The sequence below is a fragment of the Leptopilina boulardi genome, unplaced genomic scaffold, assembly GCF_019393585.1.
Source record: "Leptopilina boulardi isolate dan_hultmark-lab unplaced genomic scaffold, ZJU_Lbou_2.1 LbouV2_198, whole genome shotgun sequence".
Taxonomy (NCBI): Eukaryota; Metazoa; Arthropoda; class Insecta; order Hymenoptera; family Figitidae; genus Leptopilina; species Leptopilina boulardi.
In genome coordinates this window covers 69,796-97,497 of record NW_026137749.1, presented here as the reverse complement: position 1 = coordinate 97,497, position 27,702 = coordinate 69,796, and the positions used below count along the sequence as shown (strand labels likewise).

Genomic DNA, 27,702 nt, shown 5'->3' with positions numbered 1-27,702 from the left:
TAATTATTAATTATAGTTTATTTAATTTTACATAGTTTTTGAAAAAATCAACTAAAAATGACTAATTTAGCATTATTTAGCATTCTTTCATCCAATCGATTTTGATCAGACTTTGGTCAACAGAATTTGCCAGGGAAGGTGCAAATAGTAGTATTTAATTTAATTTTAAAGCATACTTACGACTTTTTTCGAAAATCTTTTGTCGTTTAATTTATTATTCAGTAATTTGGCTTCGTCTTCAGTATTGGCTGGAAAATCAGCCATCTCTTCATCTTCTTCCTCATCGTCCTCGGGTTTACCTACATTGGTCGCACTAAGCTGGTGACACAAATATTCTACCATCATTCCGATTGTATTTAATTTTTTGAATATTCTGATCTCTTTCTCGGAGCCTAAACATTTAAAATAACAATTTTTTAAATACATAAAAAAGATAAGTTAAAATGTTCATTTCTTTATTATAATAACCTTAATCATTGTGTACTAATATGTTGTAAGTTTTGGAACGGGATTTAAGTCTATTTTTTGAAATTTTACAGAATTTTACAGTGGCTTTTGAAAAATAAAATCTTCATTAAAATAGGCCAGCTTTACTCAATTACTGTCAGATTACATGAAAAAATGTTGAATTATGTAATTGTCTTAAATGAAAGTCTGTTGAAGAAAATTGATATTGCAGTTTTCGGAGTTGAGCTTCTTTCGAAATTAACGATTTAATTTGATAATAAGTGTATTTCTTACAGTTCCATTGTTCTATTTCTTCAGGCTTGTCTTCAAATTTTGATTTTTTCCTTCCTTTACGTCCTCGGCCTCCTCTACAATGACATTCTTCTTCTTCATTCTCCTCCGGAATTTTGTTTTCTACATCCTGCTAAAGGAAAGTTTTTTTGTATATCACTATAAATATTAAATTATTACAAGAGCTTACCTCTTTTTCAAGAGTTTCATTTTGCGATGAAACGAAATCCGACATGTTTGCAGGCTCATTTAAATTGTTTTCAACTACGAGTAATTCATCAGCTTTATCAGTTTGTGATTCTGTGTCCAAACTTTCATATGGAATTAGTTTTCGTTCGCCTATTACTTTAAAAATGTATATTTACAATAAACAATAAAATTATGAATTAGAAAATTATGTTTAATATAATATTTAGGTATTTGAGTCTAATCTATTTAAAAAGTCTTATTAAATTCTTGTAAACAATTGAAAATTAAAGACAAATTTTTTTAATGAATAATTAGTAACTAATTATTTTTACCATTTTCGATTTTTCTCTTTTTTGCCTTCCTAGGATCAGGAATAGATGGATTAAATCCACCATTATTGGAATCATCAAAGTTGTCGGATTTTGTATCTGAACTTAAAATTTTTTTATGCCTCTCGTGTCGCGTTTGTTTTAATTTTAAATTATTGACATTGTCATCTGTTTCTACTTTTGACATTTCTAAAGCCATTTTCAACTTATTTAAAGCGTCTTCGTAATTTTCTGCGGAAAAGGCAAATTTAAAAAATTTTGTAAGTGACACATTTCAAGGTAGATAAAAAACAATAAGAATTTTAAGGATAGGTCTAAGTCGTTCCAATTTTTACGTAGAGCTTTAAGGGGTTTCCTAAATTTTTTTGGTCAAAAAAATCGAATTTTTTTTTCTTCATTTTTTGATAGGAAAGTATGTTAAGAATGTGTGGTTAAATCATTAGATCGTAATTCGCTCATAATCTTAAGTTATTTAACAAAATACATATATATATATATATATATATATATATGCGTCTACAGATCGTATAATTAACCCTTTCGTGTCCACGATAAACCGAGCGAATGGATTTGCTTGAAATTCGTTACTCGGGGGTTTATTGGGGTCTCTGATTACGAATTTAATGTCAGATTTTAAAAATTCAAAATGGCGGATCCAATATGTCTGACAAGTTTTTTAAAAAGTGTTTAGATTGGCTCGAAATGTCCTACTCGGGGGTTTATGGGGTCGCTGATTACGAATCCGGTGTCCATTTTTCAAATTTCAAAATGACGGATCCAATATTCTGACATCATATTCGTAATCAGCGACCCCAAAAACCCCCGAGTACCAAGTTTCGAGTAAATGCAATTGATTTTTAACTTTCATGTCCGCCATATTGGATCCGCCATTTTGAATTTTTAAAATCTGACATCATATTCGTAATCAGCGACCCCAAAAACCCCTGAGTAAGAATTTTCAAGCTGATTTAGTTACTTCTGCTTGACTAATTATAACCTTTTGATATAAAAACTTTAAACGCTTTTTTCTCAAAACACTATATTTAAAAATGGTAACCAGTAGAACTCAAAAACCGTTTGACCGATTTTAAAAATTCAAGTTGCATTCGATTCAGTGGAAGTTTTTGCAGGTCCTAAACCTCTAATATATTTAAAATATTCAATAATCATGTTTCTGTGAGTGATTGATTGTCAAAAAATGGTATTTTTTCAGTTTTTTGGGTTCCAAAGCTTGCCATTTTTTTATTTTTTGATTTTTTTTAATATCTCGAGGTTTAGGACCTGTATTAGGTCTTAAACTTTAAAATCACGTTTGATTTTTTTATTTTAGATGATTCTGCGATGAGCTACAGTGGTTACCGTAAAGGGCTTTGATTTTGACCAGTGTACATAGCGACCTCTGTAGAAGGAGCATAATAATATTTTTTAAGATCGCAATTTTTTTTTAAATAGTTCTTGACGTATATAGTAACATGTAAAAACTTTTGATCAATTATATTTTAAAACTTATGAGTACACGATCTTTTAAAAACCTTCTATTTTAGGGCAAAAAAATTTAGGAAACCCCTTAATCGAAAAGTTGTAACGACTTGGATTTGCCCTTAAGAAAATGAGATATAATTTTAAAAATATTGACCCAGTTTAATATTGTTAATAAATCATTAAATAAAATGACATGTGTATAATTAATTTCCTTTTAAATGATTATTTAGTTTTATACTATTACAGGAAAGACTATCGAAATTTTAAGCTTTAAAATTCATCATTAAAAATTTACGTTATCAGCCTGCGCCAATTTCTTTGTGGCATTATTTAGGATATGAAATTAACGTTATAAAAATTTTAAACGAATTCAAATTTAAGTTTAAGCAAAACAGGAATTTTGTTCATTTGAACGTTCAAAAATTGTGAAATATAAATTGAGGCTTGTTTAAAAAAACATAAGTCTATTTCTTTTATGAAAATAACTTTTCTTATTAAAACGTTTTCTTTAAATGAAGCCCCAAAATATCGTATTATATTTAGCGATGCATTTGAACGTGAATACAAATAAATGAGAGACTTTAACATTATTAGTCATCTTTTCTGACAAATGCACATTTCATCTCATTTTATTAAAACGAACTGTCCGTTTTATTGTCTTATTTCGATCAACCTATGGATTTTATTAAACATGATGTCAACAAAACTTTAATTACCAAACTAATCAAACTAACAGTTTGGTGCTTAGAATTGGTTACAAATATAAGGTCTTATAAACTATAATTATTTATTTATATAAATTAATTAATAAAAATACAAATCAGTCTTATGTAGTTTGTCAAGTTGCAGGTTAACAGAATGTAATTCAAAAAAAAATTTCAAATATTCAGAAGAAAAACAGGTTTTACTGATTCCTGAGTAATTTTGATTTATGAATTCGTCTTATTTCTGATCTTTACTGCGTATAATTGAATGAAAAATATATTTCAACATTTTAGAACTAATATTTAAAAAAAATTAAATTCTTTAAAAATCTATATGATAAACTGTTTCAAACGATAAAAAAAGATATAACAAATTTCAATTTCAAAAGTATCACTGGTATAAAAATTGAAATAATCAACATTTACTTTTTCTTTGAGTGTTGAATTTGTTTTCGACATTTCGTAAGAAACAAATACCATAACCCTTAAAAAATAGAAAAAAGTGAAAGTATATATAATCACTTTACAATGTTTTTTATCCTTACAGAATGTTACGGACGGATTTCCGTAATTTTTAATTTTTTTTTTAGGCGATAAATATTATTTATTCAAAATAATATTTATATTATCAGCGTTACAACTATTTGTCAATTAAATACCTACGTCTATACAACACACAACACACACACATACTAAGTTTTAGACACTAGAATAGTTAAATAATATTTCTAATTATTCAATAAATATTTATAAATTCATTTTTTTGTTATTTAAATTTCTAAATCAAAGTTTATTTCGCAAATGAGTTCAGTTTATTGAACTTCATATTGCGAAATAATTCAAACTAAATTCACAGTCGATTTCGCAAGTTGTGGGACTTACACTCTAAGAGTTGCCACATTATTTTAGGAAAATGAGGAAACACATAAAGTATACCGTTAATAAAGGTGGTTGAACCGATCACGCCACGATTAAAATGCAAGTTTTGCTAAAACTTGCATGGAAACAACGAGGTGTTGATTGCAAAATCAACCCTCCCACCACCTAAAATTATATACCAAATGGGTGTGATCGTGGCCACAAAATTATTATTCGAGGAGTCTTAATTTGGTTTTCCCGCAGAGCGGATGTATTTCCCGCCAAGGAGCGGATGAGTATTAAAGTTTAACTCCCACTAAGAGTGGTAGAGAGGATCATTTACTCCCCATAGTAAGGGTTGAAGTTCATCGAGTTTTATTTATTAAAAATATAAGTGTTTATTCCACAATCTGTGAAGTCGACGAGTACATAAAAGTTCATTGAAATCAAGAAGATAATCTGAAAAGTATAAAGTGTTCTAATTGTTAAAGTGAAGAATCCATTTCTTGTCTAAAAGTATTTATTATATATTCGCAATTGTTTATATTTCAAGTTTACTGTTCAGAAAATTCAGATTTTGTGACCCAATACTCTGAATTTTTAATAAACAGAAATTGAAATATTGAAATAATTGTTCGAAGACAATTAACAAAACAAGTTTGATAAAAGAAAATATATAAAATAAACGAAGGTAGAAAGAATAATTTCCGCATACTGCAGAATCATATGACAGATAACAATTTAACTTCTGAGAGTGAGAAAGTAATTTGATACTTTTCGGTATCATTTTAATTATTATTATTTGGGTGAGTTGTCTTGAATTTATATTCATAATTTGAAAATTACAGAATCTCATAAAACCAACACTATTACACTTGTTTCAATTACACGAATTAATTTTTTGTTGTTGTTATTAAAATCCTACACTCATTATTGATCTCTTGTTTGTGTTCATAATATATGATTTTTGTGAGACTTGAATTATCAATTCAAGTAGCTTAACGTAGCAGTATTTTCCATTGTAAACATTTTTATTAAAGATCAATTGGGGTTTTGAATGTATTTTCTTTTGGGGGTTGTATGAATAAATGTTACCTTATTTTATGTCAATTCAATTCTCAATTTATTTAATCACCTTTATTTGTGTTATCTCATTTCTTTCTTTGTGAATATTTTCGACAAAATACCGTCTACCCGGGGGTGTTGAATAGATAACACTCTAAGCGACTGTCCACTACCTTTTTCTATCTTGTGTAGCGAAGAGCAATTACGCTTACCGAATAAGCGGGTTGTTAATAATAAAGATTAGTGTAGTTTCTAACTTATTATTTTTCTTCAAAATTTATTTTACTTTATTTATTTTTTTGTTAATCAACATCCGTCTTTAACAAAATGGTGGCAGCGGTGGGATTTGTCGCTCATATTTTTGAGAAAATAATTTAAAAGAGAGAAAAATGAGAGATCAGTAAAGAGTGAAAAAAATAAATTTTCTTTCTAAAAATGTACATGTTTTAAAAACACAATTACAAACACACATTAAACACTGAAGATTTAAATGATGGAAAATGATGCAATTGAATTTATACACCATGAACAATTATTGAATTGAAAAATTTATTTATTGTATCGATGTTATGATGTTTTAATTTTCAGACAAAATTTTTTTTTTTGGGATTTTTGTCAAGTGCGCGAGTAGAATTTTTGTTTATTTTTGTTTGGTTCGCTAACGTCGAACCGAGACACAGTAGCTACCCTTGCATTCGGCAAGCTCTGGTTTCTCTAAAAATTCGGGAAAAATTCCTCGACTTAACCTTGCCGGAAGTGTGTAGCCACTTGGGCAAGTGAGAGGATTAAAGTACGAAAAAGTACAAAACGCGACTTTAAATTTTTGTTGTTGAATTAAAAATTCTAAATGTTTGATTTTTCGAAATACGAGCACGAGAGTAAATCCGAAAAACAGAGTAAAATTCGAGAACAAATCTTATCGAGAAGAAATATTAGTCCGGAAAAATTCGATGCGGTAAAAAGACAATTATTCGTGGAAAAAGAAAAAATCAAAGATACGCGTTCAGAAAATAGTTATAGTACATTAGCGCAATCGTTGCGAAAGTTGAACATGTCGGATTAATTAAATCGAGTTATTTATTTGTTGCGAATTCAATGACCTACAGTAGCTAGGTAGTTTACGGGGTTAGTGTGTTCGTCATATTACGAAACACTAAGAGAAACGAGTCGCGGCCAGAGTGCTGAATCGGCGGAATATATATAGGTGAAAGAATTAAAATAATAATAAAGGAAAAAGATACAAGTTACAATGAGTCTATAAAAGAATTTTATTTGCGTTAATAGAAGCGAATTATTAAACTTTATTGAGCGATTAGATTTGAGAATTAGAAGAGATGACATATAATTGCTGTATTAATCGAACAGCAGTAGATGTGTGAAGGCGTGTTTTCTTAATTGCGGTAAAGAGTATAAAGAATACGAAATACGAAACCGTGTCGTGTTACATAGTCATATGAGTATTTAGAGAAAAAAAATATATATTACATTTTTTTTTGATGTAACTATGAGGAGTTTTTTTTGTTGTTTTTTGTTTATAAATTCAACTAGTAAAGTTTTTTTTTAATGGCGTTCTTATTGTTCAATGAATTGGTACCGTCTTACGTGCATGAATCGCATAGCAGAGTATTACACAGCGAAGACATAGTTAGTGGATCAGCAGAATTCATTATTACTTCAGAGACAAAAGAAAATTTTATTTCCGCGGAACTTTTATCCACTGAATATTGGCCGACGGACGTCACTGTTGTAAATTTATTTGGGGAACAATTTAGAGTGTTAGGTGGAATTATCGTAGAGGTAGAAGGTTACGAAACATACTTCGAGGTCATTGAGCCAATCTACCCTACTACAGAAAACATTGAAGTAGCAGTGATAGGTTGGAAACAAGCGGGCAGTGTAGGTTGGTTGTCTCACCCGTTAATTAGGGCCTATTACGAAAGCTTCGGAATATCGTCTGAATAATTTTTTAAAAAAAAAAAAAAAGTAACGAATTTATTTTATTTGTTTTTGATCCCTGCGTCCTAACAAAAAAAAAAAACCATGACGGACCAGGAACGAAACGGGGAACGCCGTCAATCCGGTAATGGTGGCAACAACCATGGACACGCTGACAACCCTTTCGCGGACAATAGACGCGAAAATTTAAATGCATCAAGTGTAGCAGAACTGTATAGAGATAGGACAGATTTAGGTTTGCATTCCGGGTTACCTCTTCAGCGACCATTTATCGCAAACAGCGAAGAAGATGCTGGCTTTGCCGCTGCCCGATCTATTGCGGATACTTTAAATATACAAACAGCCCTACAACAGATAAGGGTTTTCGATGGAAGGAACATGTCGGTTAAAGATTTTATACAGGATATAGTAATGGCAGCTTTAACTTTCCCTCCTGAATATGAAGGAACTTTAATAGCCTCGGTGCTAGGAAAATTGTCAGGAGCAGCAAGGGACTGCACCGACAATAAACAATTTGCAAGACTCACAGATATAATAGATTTATTGAAAGAAAGATTCGCGCCCGGGCAACCGTTTGAAGTATATTATGGGGAAATCATGAATTTAAAAATGTATAGGAACGAGAACCTAGCCGACCTATATGACAGGTTGTTAAGACTGCTTAGCGGGGCAAGTGCAGCCCTACGCGCTACGTTCGACGCTAATACAGAGACAGTAACCATGAATGTAGTAAAGCAAACAGCGTTAAAAACATTTGTGGGGGCCTTGCCTGATGAAATCATCAATGCGGTTGACGCACGCGCCCCTAGGAATTTAGAAGAAGCTTATAGATGTGCGAAGTCTGCGCAGGATAGAAAAATGAAACCTATTAACGGGGGTTATGCGTCATATATCACTAATTATAACAACGAAAATCAGGGGGGAGGGCCCCAGCCTAGGGGAATGCAAAATGGTGCGAGAGATAATCGAGATTACGAAGATAGGAGGGATAGAAATAGATATCAGGTTACAAATCGGTCTAGAAGAGGGAGGTATCAAGATCTAGCTAACTACCAGCCCAGTTACGAGGCAAGAAACGATAGAAGTTACGATAGGAACTATGGGAAAAATATTTATGGAGAATCCCATGTAGACAATACGGGGCGCAGCAATGACTATGACGACCCTAGACTTTATAACCCTAACGCGAATAGCAATAATTGGGGAAATAGGCAACCAAGTCCTAGCAGGTATTCGCAAGACCACCGTTATAGCAACATCAGAAATAGGGAAAGCTGGGAAAATAGATACCTAACCGATTATAGAAAGGGAGAGAGAAACATGTATCAAAACAGTAGAGCAAATTCAGTAGAAAGGGATAACACTAACCGTCCTTTAAACTGGGAGCTAGCTCGTCGGGAAGACGCAACGACGAGCTCGAACAACGCAATGCGTCCAATAGCGGTACGTTTCCAGGAAAACCCGTCATTTTCAAAATAAGCGAAACGGTAACAGAATCGCCCGCAGTAAAATTACCGGGAAATTATTTGGTAGGAGGAAAAGCTAGTTTCTTTGTAGATTCGGGGGCGGACATAAATATTATAAAATCAGATGCTTTAAGCCCGGATGCACCGGTCAAAACCTCCGAAGCGTCATACATGACAGGAGTGTCAAAAACAAGGGTTTATACGTTAGGTACGGTTGATATTACCATATTTGACAAACAATACACTTTTCATGTAGTAAAACCAAATTTTGGGGTCAGAACAGACGGCATTATAGGAAGGCCATATTTAAGAGAAGAAAGGGCCAACATTAATTTTTTTTATAATTCACTAATAACTGCATCGAGACCGGTACAACCCATTCCATTCATAGATCAGGAATCACATGAAGCTAGACATAGTTTGAGGAAAGAGGTCAAACCAGTACCGCGTCTGTTTAGAATCAAGGCAAGAACTAGGCAAATAATAGACATCCCAGTAACCAACCAAGATCTTAAAGAGGGATATTTACCGAGAATAGAAGCCCCAGCCGGGTTAATGTTAGGCGAAGCTTTGGTAAAACAAAAAAAAGGAAAATGCAAAATTATGGCAATTAATACTACGGAAAAAGAAATTGAAGTAGCTATCCTCCCTCAACAGCTTTATCCGTTTGATTATGTAGATGAAAAAGAAATTTTTAGCAATCAACAAGAGGACCAACAAGAAGTTAAGGAACAAAGGGTTAAGGCAATTCTTGACAAAATGAATTTGGAGGGTTTGAATGAAGAAGAATTGAGTTACGTAAAAAAATGGATAGATTTAGGACAAGATAGGTTTCTAGTACCTGGCGACAAATTGCCAGTCACGCCTTTAGTGAAACATTACATTCCACTGTCAGACGATAAACCAATAAAATGTAGGCAGTATAGACAACCCCCCGAATATGAGGAGGCCGGAGCCAAACTTCTAGCAAAAATGTACGGGGATGATTTGATCGTAAACTCAAATTCAAGTTACAATTCACCTGTCTTAATAGTACCAAAAAGGCAGACAAAGAGGGAAATAAAAAATATCGATTAGTTATCGATTTTCGCGCGCTAAACGATAAAATGGAGGGAGACAGCTATCCAATGCCCCTGATTAGTACAATCTTGGAGAGGCTAGGGGGCGCTAAATACTTCTCCGTTTTCGACTTAGCGATGGGGTATCATCAAATAGGTACGGCAGAAGAAGATCAACACAAGACAGCGTTTTCATCGGGCAGGGGACACTACCAATATAAAAGAATGCCCATGGGTATCAAAAATGCGGCTCCCACTTTTCAAAGACTAATGGATAACGTCTTGACGGGTTTACAAGGACCTGAATTGTTTGTTTACTTAGATGACATTATAGTATTCTCGGCCACGTTAGAGGAGCATGATAAAACCATTATACGTTTATTAGAGAGATTAAGAAATGCTAAATTAGCCCTACAACCAGAGAAATGTGAGTTTCTGCGCAAAGAAGTAGCTTACTTAGGGCATTTAGTAGGGAAGGACGGGATAAAAGCTGACCCAAAGAAAATAGAAGCCATAAAGGATTTTCCAGCACCAAAAACCCAAAAAATGATACGTGAGTTTTTAGGTATCACCGGTTACTATCGGAAATTTATAGCTAACTACGCTAAAATCGCGAAACCTCTGTATGAATTATTAAAAAAGGACAAAATTTTTAAATGGGACTCAGAAGAAAGGAAAAGTCTACGCGCGTTAAAAAAGGAGTTATGTAGAAATCCAATTTTGCAACACCCGGACTTCTCAAAAATTTTTAAAGTTACCACGGACGCATGTGAACATGCTATTAGTGCAGTAATCACACAGGAAAAAGATGGCATGGATTTGCCAATTGCATTTTTTTCTAGGACTTTAGTGGGGGCGGAAAAAAATTATGATCCAACGGAAAAAGAATGTTTAGCTGTAATTTACGCGTTGGAAAATTTTAGGCCCTATTTATATGGAAGGAAATTCATACTAGCGTGTGATCACGAGCCGTTAAAAATCATAAACGAGGCTAGGAAACCGACATCGCGCATGTCAAAATGGTTATTGCGATTGCAGGATTACCATTATGATTTCGAATGTAAACCGGGAAAAATAAACCGCTGGTTAAGAGGATTATCGGAAAATCCAAAAGAAGAAAAGTCCGATTCACAAGAAGAAGAATCTACGACTAGTGTTCAGGAAATTAGCGATAGCGTGGTGTCTAGCGATAATTCAAGTGACGAAATAGAAGAAAATTCGGAAACTATTCATGTGTTACCAATTAGTAGTGCAGCTAATTGTAATAAAAAGCGAGCTAGTGAAGTTTTAAACAATTTGCTAGAGAAAAATAAAGCGGGTCCTTCGACGGGAAAAACGAGTAAGGGACAGACAAAAAAAGGAGCGCCTAATTATTTTAGAAATAGGGCTAAATCTGACACAAATGTAGATATTGAGCAAGGCACGGTAATAGAGAATAAACCTAAAAGGGGTAGACCACCGGGGAAAACCAAAACTAAAGAAGCAATACAGCCGGTGAATTTTACACCCATCGCGTCAAGGTTAAGGCCGAGAACTAAAACCGAGCCGGTAGTCGTTACGGAAAAAAACTCAAAAACTATTTATGACACACTCGTCTCAGAATGTAATGAGTCAGATACGGAGTCAGAAACTAGAGTAGAGGCAGAAGATGTACCGATTTTGCGAAAAAGCCATAGTATGTTACCGTCTTTAAATGACACGAATGCAGAGGATACTGATGACGAATCAAGCGAAAGCGATAGCACTAATAGAGTTATACAACCTATCAGGAGCGACGAAATCGAGGTGTATTTAAGTCCACCCGTAGATACATCAGAAGAAGAAAATGAGGAGGATGTAACGATGTGCGAAACCGTGGATAATACGCAAAGGCCCAACCAAGAAATGGCAGATAGTATTAGAGAATCAATCAAGCGCTTCGATTTAACAATGGCCGGTCATCAATCATATTTTTGGGATGATGAATTCGTTGAGGAACAGGCGAATGAAATAGAAAATGAAGAAGAAATAGATCAGGACGAAGTTAGATCAATAGATGAGATTATAGCGGACTTACAGGAAATCTCAGAACAAATAAATCAACCGGACAAAAGCACTTCGGAGAATAGCAATTTAGAAAAAGAAACTAGAGATTCGGTAAAAGACGCTATAAGTAGTAAGAAAACAGTCACTTTCGACACCCCCATCTCAAGGGCGAGACCTAATGCTCAATCAACCCCCTATGTACCTAACCCGATTCAGGAAGAATCAGAGTTAGACGAGTTAGAAATAGAGCCTAGGCAAAAGGGAGTGGTTCCACGTAAAATAATAACGAACGAAGTGAAAAGGGTGCCTGATAAAAATAAGATAAGGTTCAAACCTGGGATAAACATAGCGATGCCCCACATTGACGTTCGAGAACCTCCTTTTCAAAATACGAAACAAGATGAAAAGGAAATTAAACTAGATAGGCTGAATGTTCTAACCTATGATAGAGGACCATTAACGAATAATAGGGACAATTATGTTCATTTTATGTCAGCAGATGCAGAGCCATCTACACCAACGATTAAGTTGTTGATAGCGACAGGAAGAATAGATTTGCAGGAAATAAAAGTAGCAAACCGAGGGTAGGGCAGGTTCTAATTACGCCAAAAGGGAAATATAGGACATTCTCCGTAATTATAACAGAAAAATGCGATCAAAAAATAAACGAAGAGGATTTAGATTTCGCTTTGCACAATCTTAAAGGTGTTTTAATCAAAGAGGGAATAAAACGATTCAGGGTGTCGCGCTATGGTGACTTATTGGATGAATGGGGTGAAAAAGGTATAGAAAAGTTAGTAACAACATTTCTCAGCAGTGGAATCGAAATTAAGTTATGCTACGGGAAAATAAACATTCCCACAAAGGAATATCGCGAGAAAATAATATCAGAATACCATGACAGTTTAATAGCAGGTCATAAAGGGGTAAACAAAACGTACCAGCGAATCAGGGAAAAATTTACATGGCCAGGATTAAAACAAGATATTACTGAATATATCCGAAAATGTAGAAGTTGCGCGCAAAGAAAGATAGTACGAACAAAAAATAGAGAACCAATGCTCATAACCGATACACCCCTAGAAGCGTTCGACAAAGTGTGCCTAGATACGGTAGGAAAATTACCCACTACGGCGGATGGAAATTGTCACGTATTGACTATGCAAGACCAGTTAAGCAAATATTGCATATTTATACCCGTCCCAGACATAAGTGCGACGACAATAGCTCACGCTCTAGCAACGCACTTATTTTCAATTTATGGAGCACCTAAAACCATCCTAACAGCTAGGGGTAGAATGTTCACTAGCAATTTAATGAGAAGATTAGCCAAACTTTTTAAAGTGTCACAAATAACCACTACTGCTTATCCTCCACAAACGAATGGTGCCCTAGAGAGAAGCCATGCCGTATTGGCAGAATACATTAGACATTACGCAAATTCAAACGACGATTGGGATCGCTTATTACCCTTTGCGATGTTAGCATACAATACCTCAGTACATAATGCGACTAAATTCACACCTTATGAGGTAGTATTTGGGAAGAAGGCAAGGATTCCCACATCTTTTCCCACAGAAGAGAAGTTAGCAACGTACGAATCCTATTTGCAAGAATTGGTTACGCGGCTTATCGAAATCAGGAGGCTAGCGGCAAAAAATATAATAGACGCTAAAATTAAATCAAAAGAGGTTTATGACCAACAAGCTAGACCGTTGGATATAAAAGTAGGTGATGTAGTAGATGTAAAAGAAGAGGTCAGAGCAGGAAAGTTTGAACCTTATTATCATGGACCCTACGAAGTTATTTCCATCACTGAGAATAGCAACTTAATTCTATGCGACGCTGAAGGAAAAAGGTTTAGGAAACACAAGGACCAAGTCAAAAAGGCGTACTTATGACTAGAAAACGAAGCAGGATTTCTAGAAGATAGGGACGGCTTCATACATGTTTTTACCGACGGGGCTTGTAAAGCTAACGGCAAAGAATCAGCGAGAGCAGGTATAGGAATATGGTTCAATAAACAACATCCTCTCAATGTCAGTGAAAAAGCGAAGATAAAACAAACCAATAATGGAGCAGAAATAGAAGCTATCGTGAAAACAATTAGCATATTAAAGAAAAAAGGGGTACGCAAAGTCAGGATACACACCGACTCCAAGTTTGCGATAGATGGTTACCTGAGCTGGTTACCAAAATGGCAGAAAAATGGGTGGAAAACTAATAGAAGGAAAACTGTAGTTAGTAAAGAAATATTTAGCAAACTAAACGACAATATAACAGGGATTAAAGTAGAACTAATTTATGAACCAGGGCATAGTGGAATTAAAGGCAACGAAGAAGCCGATAGTTTAGCTAAACTAGCTATAGAATAGAAAGACGGTTGCTGCCCAAACCCAATAGATTAGCAAATTTAACTAAACGTTAGTTTAAAATTTTGGTTGCAGAATCACAGCCGAAAATGAAGGGGATAGCGCTATTTCTAACCGGGCTCTTATTAGCAGTCAGAGGACAAAATTCAGGCATCACTATAATATCGATGAACAAAATTTCAGGCATTTATTATGAAAGAATATCCACAGTACTAAGAACCACCGGGTTTTGGAGAACAGCCATTGTTTTAGACATGGAAGATTTTTTAAACCAACTACCAATTTTCGAAAAACACGTAATAGGATCTAACGAGCCATGTAGGAAAATATTGGGCAGTAATTGTCATCACTTCGCGGACACGGAAGGCTTGAAAAATAGGTTAGAGATAGCTAGATTGCACTGGAAAGAAGTACAAAGGATTATCAAAGCCCTAAAACATTCGGAGTCAACAAAACGAGAATTCCTAAATAACAGAATTAACAAAAGAAGTGCACCATTAATCGGGATACTAGGAAAACTGATAGGCCCCACGATCGGAGTTTTAACCTACGAAGAAGGAGAAAACTATAAGGCGGTTATGTTAGAACTCAATGAAGCTCAAAGGAATATTTCTCATTTAATGGGCGAACAAACACATGTAGTCCGAGCGGAATTACACAAAATGTATGACATAGCCGAAAAACAACACAATCAATCGCAAGAGTTCAGGGAAAATTTAAGAGCGTTTGAGGATGAAATTTTACGTTTTCGAAAGGAATTGGATCACGAAGCTTATTTGAACAATATTAGGAATACCATTGAAAATTGGAACCGCGAAATAGGGATTTACGAACACGGTCTAAGTGAAACACTTGATATAATGTATAAGGCGAAAGAAGGAAAATTGTCACCTAAATTGTTAACAGACGAACAACTAGTAAACATAGCAACAGAGGCGAAGAAGTATTTGAAGGGTGTGGACTTTCCGGTACCTATAGACGATATAACACTTTCAGACGTGGATAGAATCTCACAAACAGACATACACACTAGCGAGAATAATTTGATTATAACCTTAGATATTCCTCTGGTGGAAGAGAGAATTTACACATTATATAAGATGCATGAAGTGCCGGTGTTACAAGAGTCAGGAGAGAACGGAACTAGAGCTTATATATCAGCATATGCAAAATATCTAGCAATTACAAACGATGAAAGGTATTATTTTTATCTAAATGAGGAACAACTTAAAAGCTGCAAGCAGATAGAAGATAAATACATATGTTATCACATGCATGGAGTCTACGATATTCTGTCAGTACCGGGTTGTGAGGCCGAGCTTCGAAGAAATCCAAACGACGAAACCCTAAAAATTTGTGACATCCGGTTCACTAAAAATCAACAACCACTTTGGGAACCACTGATCACAACAGGTAGTTGGTTATACTCTCTTATCCATTCGGAAATAGTGTATTTGAATTGCCCACAGAGAGAAGCCGAAGCTTATACTTTGGCAGGTATAGGAATTGTACATGTGGCGAGAGAATGTGTTCTTAAGTTAGATACTATAGAATTGCCGAGTCTTCAAATTAAAGAGAATCCGTATAGATATCTTTATAAACCCAAACTCGAATTAAAGTTAGAAAATGTATCATTGATACTGAAAGATGTAGGTCGGAAGGTTGTAGTAGTAGAAAACGACAACAAATTCTTTTCATGGAAAAAGTCGGATTCAGACGAAAAACTGAAATTATTAGAGAGAGAATTCGAAGAACAAAGCCAACGTGTGTTGAACCAAAAACTCAATGAGACGTATTCCCCAATAATGATAGGAATTTGGGGCACGGTCACCACAATAGCAATTTTAGCAACAGTGATAATTATTATGATTACTTGTAAGAAAAGATCCACAACCATAAACAATATCCTGAATGGAAAAGACAAAACAAATGAAGTACCGCTAAGAGATTTATCCCAAGACATTCCAACCGAAATAAATCAAACAAAGGTTACGACATCCACAAAAGAAGAAGCTACAGCCAGCTTCTCAGAATCTATTCAAGTATTAACTTCAGGGACACCTACACCAAAACCAAAAAGAAGAACCGTAATGTGCCCAGTTGTAAAAGTCCATTAAAAAGAAGAAAAAAAAAAAAAAATAATCATTTTTTTTTTTTAAACCAATAATAACATAGATCGGGTTGATCCAATATATATATTTTTTTTCTGGGTATATAGTTGTATATAGTAGCATTTTTTTTTTAAAAAAAAAAAAGGGGGAAAGAACTAACAATATAGATTTAAGGTAAAAAAAAAAAAAAAGGGGGGAAATATATATTTTTTTTATATATATAAGATTTTTGTTTTTTTATATACAATTTTTTTTTATACAACTATGTATAAACAACCACAATTAAGATGTTTGTCGCTGAGTAGGGAAAAGCATCTTATTAGCCCAGTTGCAGGTCAACAAGTAATGTAAAAATGGGTTCTGAAAGAAAAAGGGGTATTCAAAAAAAAAAAACATACAGATATACATATATATACAATAATAGAATCAGCACATAATTAGAATTACATAAAAAAAAATTTACGGTTGTAATATATACTTACTTTAAAGTTGACGCCGCAAAAAAAAAAAAAAAAAAAAAAAGAACAGGGCGATTTAGAAATAGACAAGGGTAAACTTACTTAATAAAAATTAGGACCAGCCCACCGATATTCCGTTCGGATGGAACCATCAGCTAAGACTCTACGCCGAGCGATCAGCTGCAAGACCACTTGCTCGTCAGCCGCAGGGGGTTCTAAAAAAAAAAAAAAAAAAAAAATAAAAAAAAAAAAAATAATAAATAAAAAAAAAAAAAAGGGGAATTTTTTTTGTTAAAATTATTATTATATATATTATTTGAAATAAATACTCAACATAGGGACGAAGAGGGAGATCACTGTTCAGCAAATGTTCAGCTGAACTGTGCGCCGGAATACTATAAAGATGGCCTAAAAAAAATAAAAAAATAAAAAAAAGGAGGGGGTAGTGAAAAAGTTATAATTTTTATTTACATACATTAACTGAATTATTAGAAGTAATAAAAATAAGCTAATACCTTCCAAAGGTAAACCCTCCGGAAAATAGGGGTTGGTCTGGGTGGAGCTGGCTCGTGTCAAGCGAGATCCAACGGATTCAACACCAGTAGAAAGGGGGGCTAAAAAAAAAAAAAAAAAGAGGAAAAATTTAATAAAATAAAAATTTTTTTTTACAATAAAAATTGAGGACGGGGTAAAATATAGGGGTATAAAAAGATATTTTTTTTTTGGGAGGCTACTAACCTAGACTATAAGGTCGTGCATGGGCGTCAAAATACGCCTCAAATACAGGATCAGGGGAAGCAGGAGTGTCCGGTATTTCACTTTGGGCGGCTAGAAAGAAAATTTTTTTTAAATATTTAAAAAAAAAAAAAAAATAAAAAAAAAAAAAAAAACAAACTAAATAAAAATAAATAAAAAAAAAAGAAAAAAAAAAAAAAAAAATTTTTTTTTTATGCAAAACATTATTTTTTTTTAAAAAGTTAGGGGTAGTTATAGACACTTACGGGTACTAGTGAGTAAGGGTAGAGTAGAGGCGTCACTGATTGCACTACAAGTGGAATCAATCTCTACCTCGGGCCAAACAATGTCCTCACGGCGGGTAAGGGTAACAAACTCCAAATCACTGGAGCCGGAGGCAGGGGAACTCATAATACTAAAAAAAAAGGGAGAAAAATTAAGAAACTATAAGTTTAAAATATAATTAGTATGTTTTGTTTGGGGAGGGAACAATTAATTATTAACTAATAATCAACATTTGATTATTATTGATTTAAGTAGTTATTAATTTGAGTTGGTTAAGTAATTAATTGATTAATTGATTAAGTGACATTTAAAAAAAAAAAAAAGGAGAAAAAATATATATTATATTAATCAAGGGATAGAACTAACAAGGGTAATGCATCTTTCTTTGGGGAGTTAATTTGTTTAAATAAAAAAAAAATATATATATATATAAGAATAAAAAGATATAAAATAAATGCCGCTAAACGACGTTAAAAAACTAAGAGAGAAATAATATAAAGCCACACATGCATTAGGCATAAGAGTAACAGAGAAAGACAATGAGAAAACAGAGAGGACCGAAGGTTGTGAGCAAAGTGCATTGGAGAGAGAGAGAGTGAACGGGGAGTTGCAGCACGCAGTTTCTTTCTCTCTCGCACAATGTCGAGGGACGCGAGGGGAGCTTACACTCAACGCGTTCAGCGCGGAACCCCACTAACACTATAGAAATAATGATTTGTATACAAGGCCAATATTATTTGACTAATTTTTTTTTTACGATTTTTTTTAACCACAAAAAAATACTGATATTTAAAAAAAAAAAAAAAAATTTTTTTTCCCTACTAATAATTATAATAACGAAAGTTTTTCATTTTTTTTTAATTATTTTAAAACAAAATTCAATTCAAAGATTTATCCAAGAATCAATTAAAATTTTGAAAGATATCAATAAGTTTGAATAAAATAATTTCACGACGATTCAAAAAATTAATTTAAATTCATATTTTAATAAATTCACATTCAAAATTATTTATATAAAAAAACAAAAAGGAAAAGAGAAAATAATTAAATGACGTATCTGAAAAATCAAAAAAAAAAGGAAAATAAAATAAATAAATAAAGTATAAAATAATTAGATATTATAAAAGATTAGTCCAATTATATGGGGGACGGAATGTTGTATAAAATAATAGATATAATATTAGATATTGCGATGGGGTAATATCACATTAAATATAAAAAAAAAAATAGAAATAAAAAGAATTTTTTTTTTGGGGAGAGTTAAATTCAAAATATATTAAAAAGAAAAAGTTTAAACATGGCAACCTCGCAAAGACCGCGGGAAATTTGACACGCGAGAGAGACGGCTTATCAAAAAAAAACAAAACTCAGCAAAAGCTGAAAGAATAAGTTGTAAAGAAAATAAAAATATAAAAGAATAAAAAAGGAAAAAATGAAAATATTTTAAATTATACTTATACTTTAAATATAAATTAAAATTGGTAATTACTCAATATAAAAAAAAATATATGAAGGAGATATATGAAAAGGATTAGTTGTTGAGACTTACCGATGTTGTAATTCTGGAACTAATCCATGAAACACAAGTTAAACAAATAATCCAACGTAATCCAAAAAAAAAAAAAAATTTTTTTTGCAGCAAACACTTCGAAACGAACACAGTAAGAAAACAGAGTAAAAAGGGGGGAGGGGCGGACTTAGAGTAAATACACTACACATACACTTTGTTTTAACCACTTTACACTGTCAAAAAAAAAAGGAGAGAACAAACACCAAAAAAAAAACACAAATCACTAAAATTAAAAAAAAAAAAAAAAAAAAACGAAAAGAAAAAAAATGAAGCGCGATATAATTATTGCGTGCCGCTAGGACCGCGCGGAAGCGAAACAATGGAAAAAGAAACAGGGATTAGAAGGAGGTAGAAACGAAGGGGGAAGGAAACCGCGACGGGCTGCAAGATGCTGCCACCGCGAGGATTAATTGCTGAACAATGTAAAGCCTGATGGCTTACCATAAGTACGCAAGTACTATAGGTAGCACAGAAAACAAAAGAGAGCGGCAAAGATATTTCAATTATCAGACAACAAGTTTTTTTTTGCGTATTTTTTATTTATTTATTTATAAGGATATTATTTAAAAAAAAAAATTATTGAAAAACCTATCGTTTTTTTTAATATATATTAATAAATTTTACTAAAAGAAAAGATATATAGTAAAAAAACCACAACCTTTAACAGCACACTAACCATGAAAACAAACGAACTTTCGTTCTTTTATCTATTTAAAAAAATTTTTTTTTTGTTGTTTAATTTAAAAAAAAAAAAAAAAGGAAAAAAAAAGAAAGGGGGTATAGAACACAAAAAAAAAGACGAACATTGCAATTATTAATTTTTATTAAAATCAACAATAAAAACTCAATATTGTTTATTAAGTAATGTTATATTTAATTCTGAAAACGTGAAAGATTTTTTTTTATCAAGGAAAAGCGGAATTTCTTTTTAAAATACAATACATAATAATAATAAATAAATAACTAAAATTAACACTCATGCCAGATGACCGGCATGCGTAAAGCCCATCTCTGAAAAAAAAAAAAAACAAAAGAGAAAAACATTTTATTTTTTTATTTTTTTTAACAAAATTTTGTAAAGCAAAAAAAAAGGGGGGGGAACTTACCGTCTCCCACCTACTGCCCACTAAAACAAGACCTTCCCACTCTTCTCGGTATCTTTGACAAAAGATTAATTCTAATGCCGGATCAGTAGGACGTGGCCCATAAGTCCTCGGAAAAGCAGGTAAATGAGAATAAGGACTGCAAAAAAAAAAAAAGGGAAGACATTTACGTTAAGAATTAAAATTTTATTTTTTTTATGTATATTAACTCACGCAAAATTACAAATGTATAAATTCAGAATACTCACTAATTGGAGATATTAACACCCAAACAGCCCTGAATCTCCTCAATTTCCAAGGTATCAGGAACTGTACACAAGGTGGGGTGTTGAAAGGATGCTGGCGCCCAGTAACCACGGTATCGATATTTTTTTGCATCCCAACTCCAACGGTACTCCTGGTGCCAAATAACCTCCCCCACATCGCTTTTAACTGCTTTCCGCATACCCACCAAATCCAAGGGCCATTTAGAGAAAGAGGGGTTTCTAACTGGAGCATCTACCCACTCAGGTATAAAAATTTGAACCCTAAAACAAATTTTTCTTGTTTTAAGTAAAATCACAATTAAATAAACGTAAAACATTTTATAAAAAAAAAAAGGAAAGGAAGTAATTGAACAAAATACATACCCACGACAGCCACTCAATACTTTATCTGACTGCAATTTCTCCAGCTCGAACCTCTTCCAAACTAAAAAACCCGCCACATCCACCACGCCACTCCTAGCCAATTCAAGGGCCATCTTATAAGAGTCGAAAGAAAGAGATTGGGAAAACATAAGTTGTTTAAAAAAAAAAAAATTGCACAAAGAAACTTCAAACAAATAACAAATGAAACAAAATTTTGTAATATAGCTTAGAACTCGAGAAAGACTATAGAAAGACTGATCACGTAATATAAACGAACACTTAAAGGAAACACTTTCTGCAAACTAACAAAAATAAAAGAGGATCAGCAATTTTTACATAAAATATAATACAAAAATGCGACACATTTTTTTAATATGAATAATATATAACATGAATCAAATTCATTTCTACTAACCTTTTTCTCACCTTCATTTAAAAAAAAATAAAAGAGAGCTGTCAAGGGACGACAGCAAGAGAAGAGAAAGGGTTAGGGGTTGGAGAACATTTTTTTGCATATATTCTGTTGTACTCTTTGAGGTTTAAAACTTGGATATATTTAATCCTTTATGCGCAGATTCTGACTAGTCATTTTTGTTTAGTCCTTTTCGCCGTCGATCTTCTATTAATTTTGTTTACTCTTTTCTGTCTTCTACCCCATAGTACCTGACTAAATAAAATTTTTACCCATATAGATTTATTTTTTGTTTTATCATTGTCCTTTATTTTTTTCTTTGCATTTTTCTGTGTTTTCTTCTCGTTAACTTTCAATTCGTTTTCTGTTTCTTCTTCTATTTCTTCATTACTTGGAAAAATTTGATTGTCCTTAAACTCTTTTTGTTTTACTTCTTCTTTTTCATCTTCTTCATTTTTAAGAATTGGATAATCCTGAATAAGGTATGAATCTTCTTCAGTGACCGACCGATTGCGATTATTTTCAATAGAATCTTCATTTTTATCTATTGATATGCATTCTTCTTGTTTTACTTCTTTTCCTTTTTTTGACATGTTCATAGTATGAATTTGTAACGTTTCGGATTCTAGTTTAATGGTATTACATGCTGGAAAATGACTTCTATTGTCATCTACATTTCTAGGTTCATAAGATGTTTTATTATCCGCCTTTGATATGTTATTTGAAAATTCTTGATCATCGTAATTTTCTTTATTTTCCCATCTAATAAAATCTGCATTATGTGCTTCGTATGGTTCCTGGAAAGTGTCGTGGTTTACTACCCTTCGTTGAGAGAATAGGGGTTGGAGAACATTTTTTTTTAAATACTTTATCTCCAACATTTTTTTTGTATTATTATTTTATATATATATTTATATATAGCTATAAATTTTTTTTTTATTTAATTTCTTTATCTATAATTTGAAACAAAACAGCTATCAATTATTTTCATTTTTTTTGGGGGCATTCATCAACAAAATATATATATGTATGGATACGTATTGAAATATATGACACATTTTTTTTTTGGAAAAGAAATCAAGAGTCAATATTTCATTTTTCTTTTTAATTATTTTAAAATACATTCCATACACTTGAATTTATGTGTTATTTTTTTTTAACTTGAGCAAAATTAGTAAACTATTAAAATTGATAATTATATAATAATTTTAAATTAACCAAACTTAACAAAAAAATTTCTAATATTTTTTTTCAGAAATACCAATTTATAACGTAATCAAAATAATGAAATTTAATAATTTGCTGGTTTTGATTTTATTCTTTATTTTTCATTTTTTTTTTATATAAAAAAAAATAATATCAGTTTTTTTTCTATCATTTTTTTTTCTCGTACAAACAACATTTTTTTTTTAAGCACGAGAACTTATTTGACCTTTCCCTAAAAATCTTCCTACAACAAAAAAAAGAGGAAACGACTATTTATATTTATAAAAGGAAGATCAGTTCTCGTTAGATTCTTTTTTTTCAGCTATTCTACAACATACAACATTTTGCGTTCTTGGACAATTTGTAAACATTTTAAAAAAAAAAAATGTAAAACCACTAAAGGACTCTTTGTAAAAAAAAAAAAAAAAAAATTTAAAAATAGATGACATCACACCTACACAGGCTGCCAAGGGACGTCAGCCAGAATAAAGGGGGGTATTTGTTACGGACGGATTTCCGTAATTTTTAATTTTTTTTTTAGGCGATAAATATTATTTATTCAAAATAATATTTATATTATCAGCGTTACAACTATTTGTCAATTAAATACCTACGTCTATACAACACACAACACACACACATACTAAGTTTTAGACACTAGAATAGTTAAATAATATTTCTAATTATTCAATAAATATTTATAAATTCATTTTTTTGTTATTTAAATTTCTAAATCAAAGTTTATTTCGCAAATGAGTTCAGTTTATTGAACTTCATATTGCGAAATAATTCAAACTAAATTCACAGTCGATTTCGCAAGTTGTGGGACTTACACTCTAAGAGTTGCCACATTATTTTAGGAAAATGAGGAAACACATAAAGTATACCATTAATAAAGGTGGTTGAACCGATCACGCCACGATTAAAATGCAAGTTTTGCTAAAACTTGCATGGAAACAACGAGGTGTTGATTGCAAAATCAACCCTCCCACCACCTAAAATTATATACCAAATGGGTGTGATCGTGGCCACAAAATTATTATTCGAGGAGTCTTAATTTGGTTTTCCCGCAGAGCGGATGTATTTCCCGCCAAGGAGCGGATGAGTATTAAAGTTTAACTCCCACTAAGAGTGGTAGAGAGGATCATTTACTCCCCATAGTAAGGGTTGAAGTTCATCGAGTTTTATTTATTAAAAATATAAGTGTTTATTCCACAATCTGTGAAGTCGACGAGTACATAAAAGTTCTTTGAAATCAAGAAGATAATCTGAAAAGTATAAAGTGTTCTAATTGTTAAAGTGAAGAATCCATTTCTTGTCTAAAAGTATTTATTATATATTCGCAATTGTTTATATTTCAAGTTTACTGTTCAGAAAATTCAGATTTTGTGACCCAATACTCTGAATTTTTAATAAACAGAAATTGAAATATTGAAATAATTGTTCGAAGACAATTAACAAAACAAGTTTGATAAAAGAAAATATATAAAATAAACGAAGGTAGAAAGAATAATTTCCGCATACTGCAGAATCATATGACAGATAACAATTTAACTTCTGAGAGTGAGAAAGTAATTTGATACTTTTCGGTATCATTTTAATTATTATTATTTGGGTGAGTTGTCTTGAATTTATATTCATAATTTGAAAATTACAGAATCTCATAAAACCAACACTATTACACTTGTTTCAATTACACGAATTAATTTTTTGTTGTTGTTATTAAAATCCTACACTCATTATTGATCTCTTGTTTGTGTTCATAATATATGATTTTTGTGAGACTTGAATTATCAATTCAAGTAGCTTAACGTAGCAGTATTTTCCATTGTAAACATTTTTATTAAAGATCAATTGGGGTTTTGAATGTATTTTCTTTTGGGGGTTGTATGAATAAATGTTACCTTATTTTATGTCAATTCAATTCTCAATTTATTTAATCACCTTTATTTGTGTTATCTCATTTCTTTCTTTGTGAATATTTTCGACAAAATACCGTCTACCCGGGGGTGTTGAATAGATAACACTCTAAGCGACTGTCCACTACCTTTTTCTATCTTGTGTAGCGAAGAGCAATTACGCTTACCGAATAAGCGGGTTGTTAATAATAAAGATTAGTGTAGTTTCTAACTTATTATTTTTCTTCAAAATTTATTTTACTTTATTTATTTTTTTGTTAATCAACATCCGTCTTTAACACAGAATTTGATTGCTCAAAGAATTTAAATCTTTAAAATCCATAAGATTAATTTTAAAAAATCATGAAAAAACTGTTAAAAATTGGCATTGAAAAACCATAAAATAGTTATTAGTTTGAAAAGAGCGCGAAAGTAAGAGAATCGAGGCTAATGCGAGTTTGACGCACGAGGGTCATCATTTTTACACATAACACAGCCCCACAAAAAAAAGTGTCGTGCGCGGCAGACCAGACTAGTCATTTCCTATGTATTTTGACGCGCTGAACACGAATCCGAAGTCCGTTTTGCTGCATCACGTCAGGATTTTATTCTAACCTCCAAAAACCTGTCGGATTTTGAGAGGTAGGCTATTTTTTTAAAATTGATGGATTTACTTCAAACTTGGTATCTAGGGGTTTTTTGGGTCGCTGATGACGAATTTGAAGTTAGATTTTCAAAATTCAAAATGGCGTCTCCAATATGGCGGACGAATTTTGTAAAAATTGATGGATTTACTTCAAACTTTGTATCTAGGGGTTTTTTGGGTCGCTGATTACGAATCTAAAGTTTGATTTTCAAAATTTAAAATGGCGGCTCCAATATGGCGGACGAATTTTGTAAAAATTGATGGATTTACTTCAAACTTGGTATCTAGGGGTTTTTTGGGTCGCTGATTACGAATCTAAAGTTTGATTTTCAAAATTTAAAATGGCGGCTCCAATATGGCGGACGAATTTTGTAAAAATTGATGGATTTACTTCAAACTTGGTATCTAGGGGTTTTTTGGGTCGCTGATTACGAATCTGAAGTTAGATTTTCAAAACTATGGAAATTCTTATATACATAAGTAAGGTATTCACGTCTTTTTATGGTAGCGCACTCTTTTGTCCTCAAAGGATCTGTGTAATGGTTTTCTTTTTAAATTGGTGCCTCCAGGTACAATATCCCTTTTCAGCATCCAACAGTAGTCGGCCATCATATTTACATCCCATCTTCCTTGATAACGACGCTCAAATTCTTTCAGATCTTGATGGAATCGTTCTCCTTGTTCTTCACTGTAATCTCCCAAATTTTCAGGGAATTGATCCCGATGCGAGTCTAAGTAATGCAACTTTATGCTCATTAAGCATCCTAACTTACCAAAGTTTTTAATCATATCACTAACTATTTGCTCCCAATTTTCACTCTTGTGATTACCCAGAATATTTTCGACAACTGCTTTAAAACTAAGCCATGCGGCTTTCTCCTTTTTATTCATCTTGGTGATAAACTGCTCATCTTTTAACAATTTGCGAATACGTGCACCGTCGAAAACCCCTTCTTTTAGTTTCGCATCAGAGATTTCTGGAAACTTTTGTTCCAGGTATTTGAAACAGTTTCCTTTTTTATCTAAGGCTTTGACAAACTGTTTAATTGCTCCTAGTTTCGTGTGTAAGGGCGGAATTATCACCTTTGAAGGGTCGATATCGTCCGCCATATTGGAGCCGCTATTTTAAATTTTGAAAATCTAACTTTAGATTCGTAATCAGCGACCCAAAAAACCCCTAGATACAAAGTTTGAAGTAAATCCATCAATTTTTACAAAATTCGTCCGCCATATTGGAGCTGCCATTTTGAATTTTGAAAATCTAACTTCAAATTCGTCATCAGCGACCCAAAAAACCCCTAGATACCAAGTTAGAAGTAAATCCATCAATTTTAAAAAAAATAGCCTATCTCTCAAAATCCGACAGGTTTTTGGAGGTTAGAAAAAAATCCTGACGTGATGGAGCAAAACGGACTTCGGATTCGTGTTCAGCGCGTCAAAATACATAGGAAATGACTAGTCTGGTCTGCCGCGCACGACACTTTTTTTTTTGTGGGGCTGTGTAATTTATAATAACATTTTATGTAAAAAACTCGACTAAAGTGCTGTTGGGGAGGGAACAACTCTGCGGAAGAGTACGATTTCCCCTCCATTTAAGGATTCGTGGGTAAAAAAACTGCGCTTTAATCAAGTTGTAAAAAGTATTTAAAAAGTTTAAATTTTCATTTTTAACTGCATACATAAAATATTCGGCAATTAATTTAAATGTAATTTAATTTTTTTTATAATCTGTCTCTTATTGAAAATTAAAGTTTACTTACTTGCATTGCAAATGTGTCTCTTAACCTTATACGGTTTTTTTTCGTCGTTGCACCAGTCTTCGGTTGGAGTAAACTCATCTTCATTGCGCAGAAGCTTTTTCAAATCATTTGACAATTTAGGAGGAGGATAATAACTTGAGTCAATTTTCCCTTTTACGTTAAAAGAAGCCCAACTTCTTCTTATCATGGAAACTCCATCGTCGAATTCTATTATTGCAAAGGCTGGTTGAATTTCATGCATCGCGTAACCTCTGTTAAAACATTAAATACATAATAATTGAAACATTACTGTTATATTGACATACACGTATGTAATAGAAGCAAGTACTATCGATTCAAGTTAATCAAGTAAATGTCCTTATTGGATTTTATAATTTTTTTGATTCAAGACAATTTTATTATTTCGAAATAAATTGTTTTGGATGATGAAAAAATTTTTTAATCTGATTTATTTATTTATTTCAAGTTAATTTCTAATTTTCAATAAAATTTTATACTTGAAATCGTTATAAACTTCTGAAATTCGTTTTATTAAAACTTATCAAAAGTTAATTTCCGGAAAGTTTTGGGGAGTATAATTTAAATCAATTTTTGAAATAGAAAAATTGTAAACATTTATTTGAAAATTTTTTGTATTTCCTGCTTTA

The 27,702-nt window shown here is 32.5% G+C and overlaps 1 protein-coding gene across 2 annotated transcripts; it reads right to left on the bottom strand.

Moving 5' to 3' along the window:
• On the bottom strand, positions 1 to 27,316 carry LOC127278178 (uncharacterized). 2 transcript variants are annotated; one of them, XM_051299754.1, is made up of 5 exons: positions 27,056 to 27,316; positions 1,260 to 1,487; positions 929 to 1,083; positions 742 to 871; positions 1 to 392 (listed from the first exon to the last, which is right to left on the bottom strand). In XM_051299754.1, exons 1-5 carry the CDS (start codon positions 27,294 to 27,296, stop codon positions 166 to 168), a joined length of 981 nt encoding a protein of 326 aa, XP_051155711.1. In that variant the 5' UTR covers positions 27,297 to 27,316; the 3' UTR covers positions 1 to 165. The 2 variants fall into 2 exon arrangements, with proteins under 2 accessions (XP_051155711.1, XP_051155712.1); XM_051299755.1 differs by having other exon boundaries at positions 742 to 868.
• Positions 27,317 to 27,702: the final 386 nt, after the last annotated feature.

Bases quoted from the DNA above. Each gene is read 5' to 3' on its own strand.
- LOC127278178 (XM_051299754.1), bottom strand. From the start codon at position 27,296: ATGCATGAAATTCAACCAGCCTTTGCAATAATAGAATTCGACGATGGA. The intron at 1,488-27,055 runs GTAAGTAAACTT...CCTTTTCCGCAG, and splicing joins GAGACACATTTGCAATGCAA to AAAATTACGAAGACGCTTTA. The intron at 872-928 runs GTAAGCTCTTGT...ACTTTCCTTTAG, and splicing joins ATGAAACTCTTGAAAAAGAG to CAGGATGTAGAAAACAAAAT.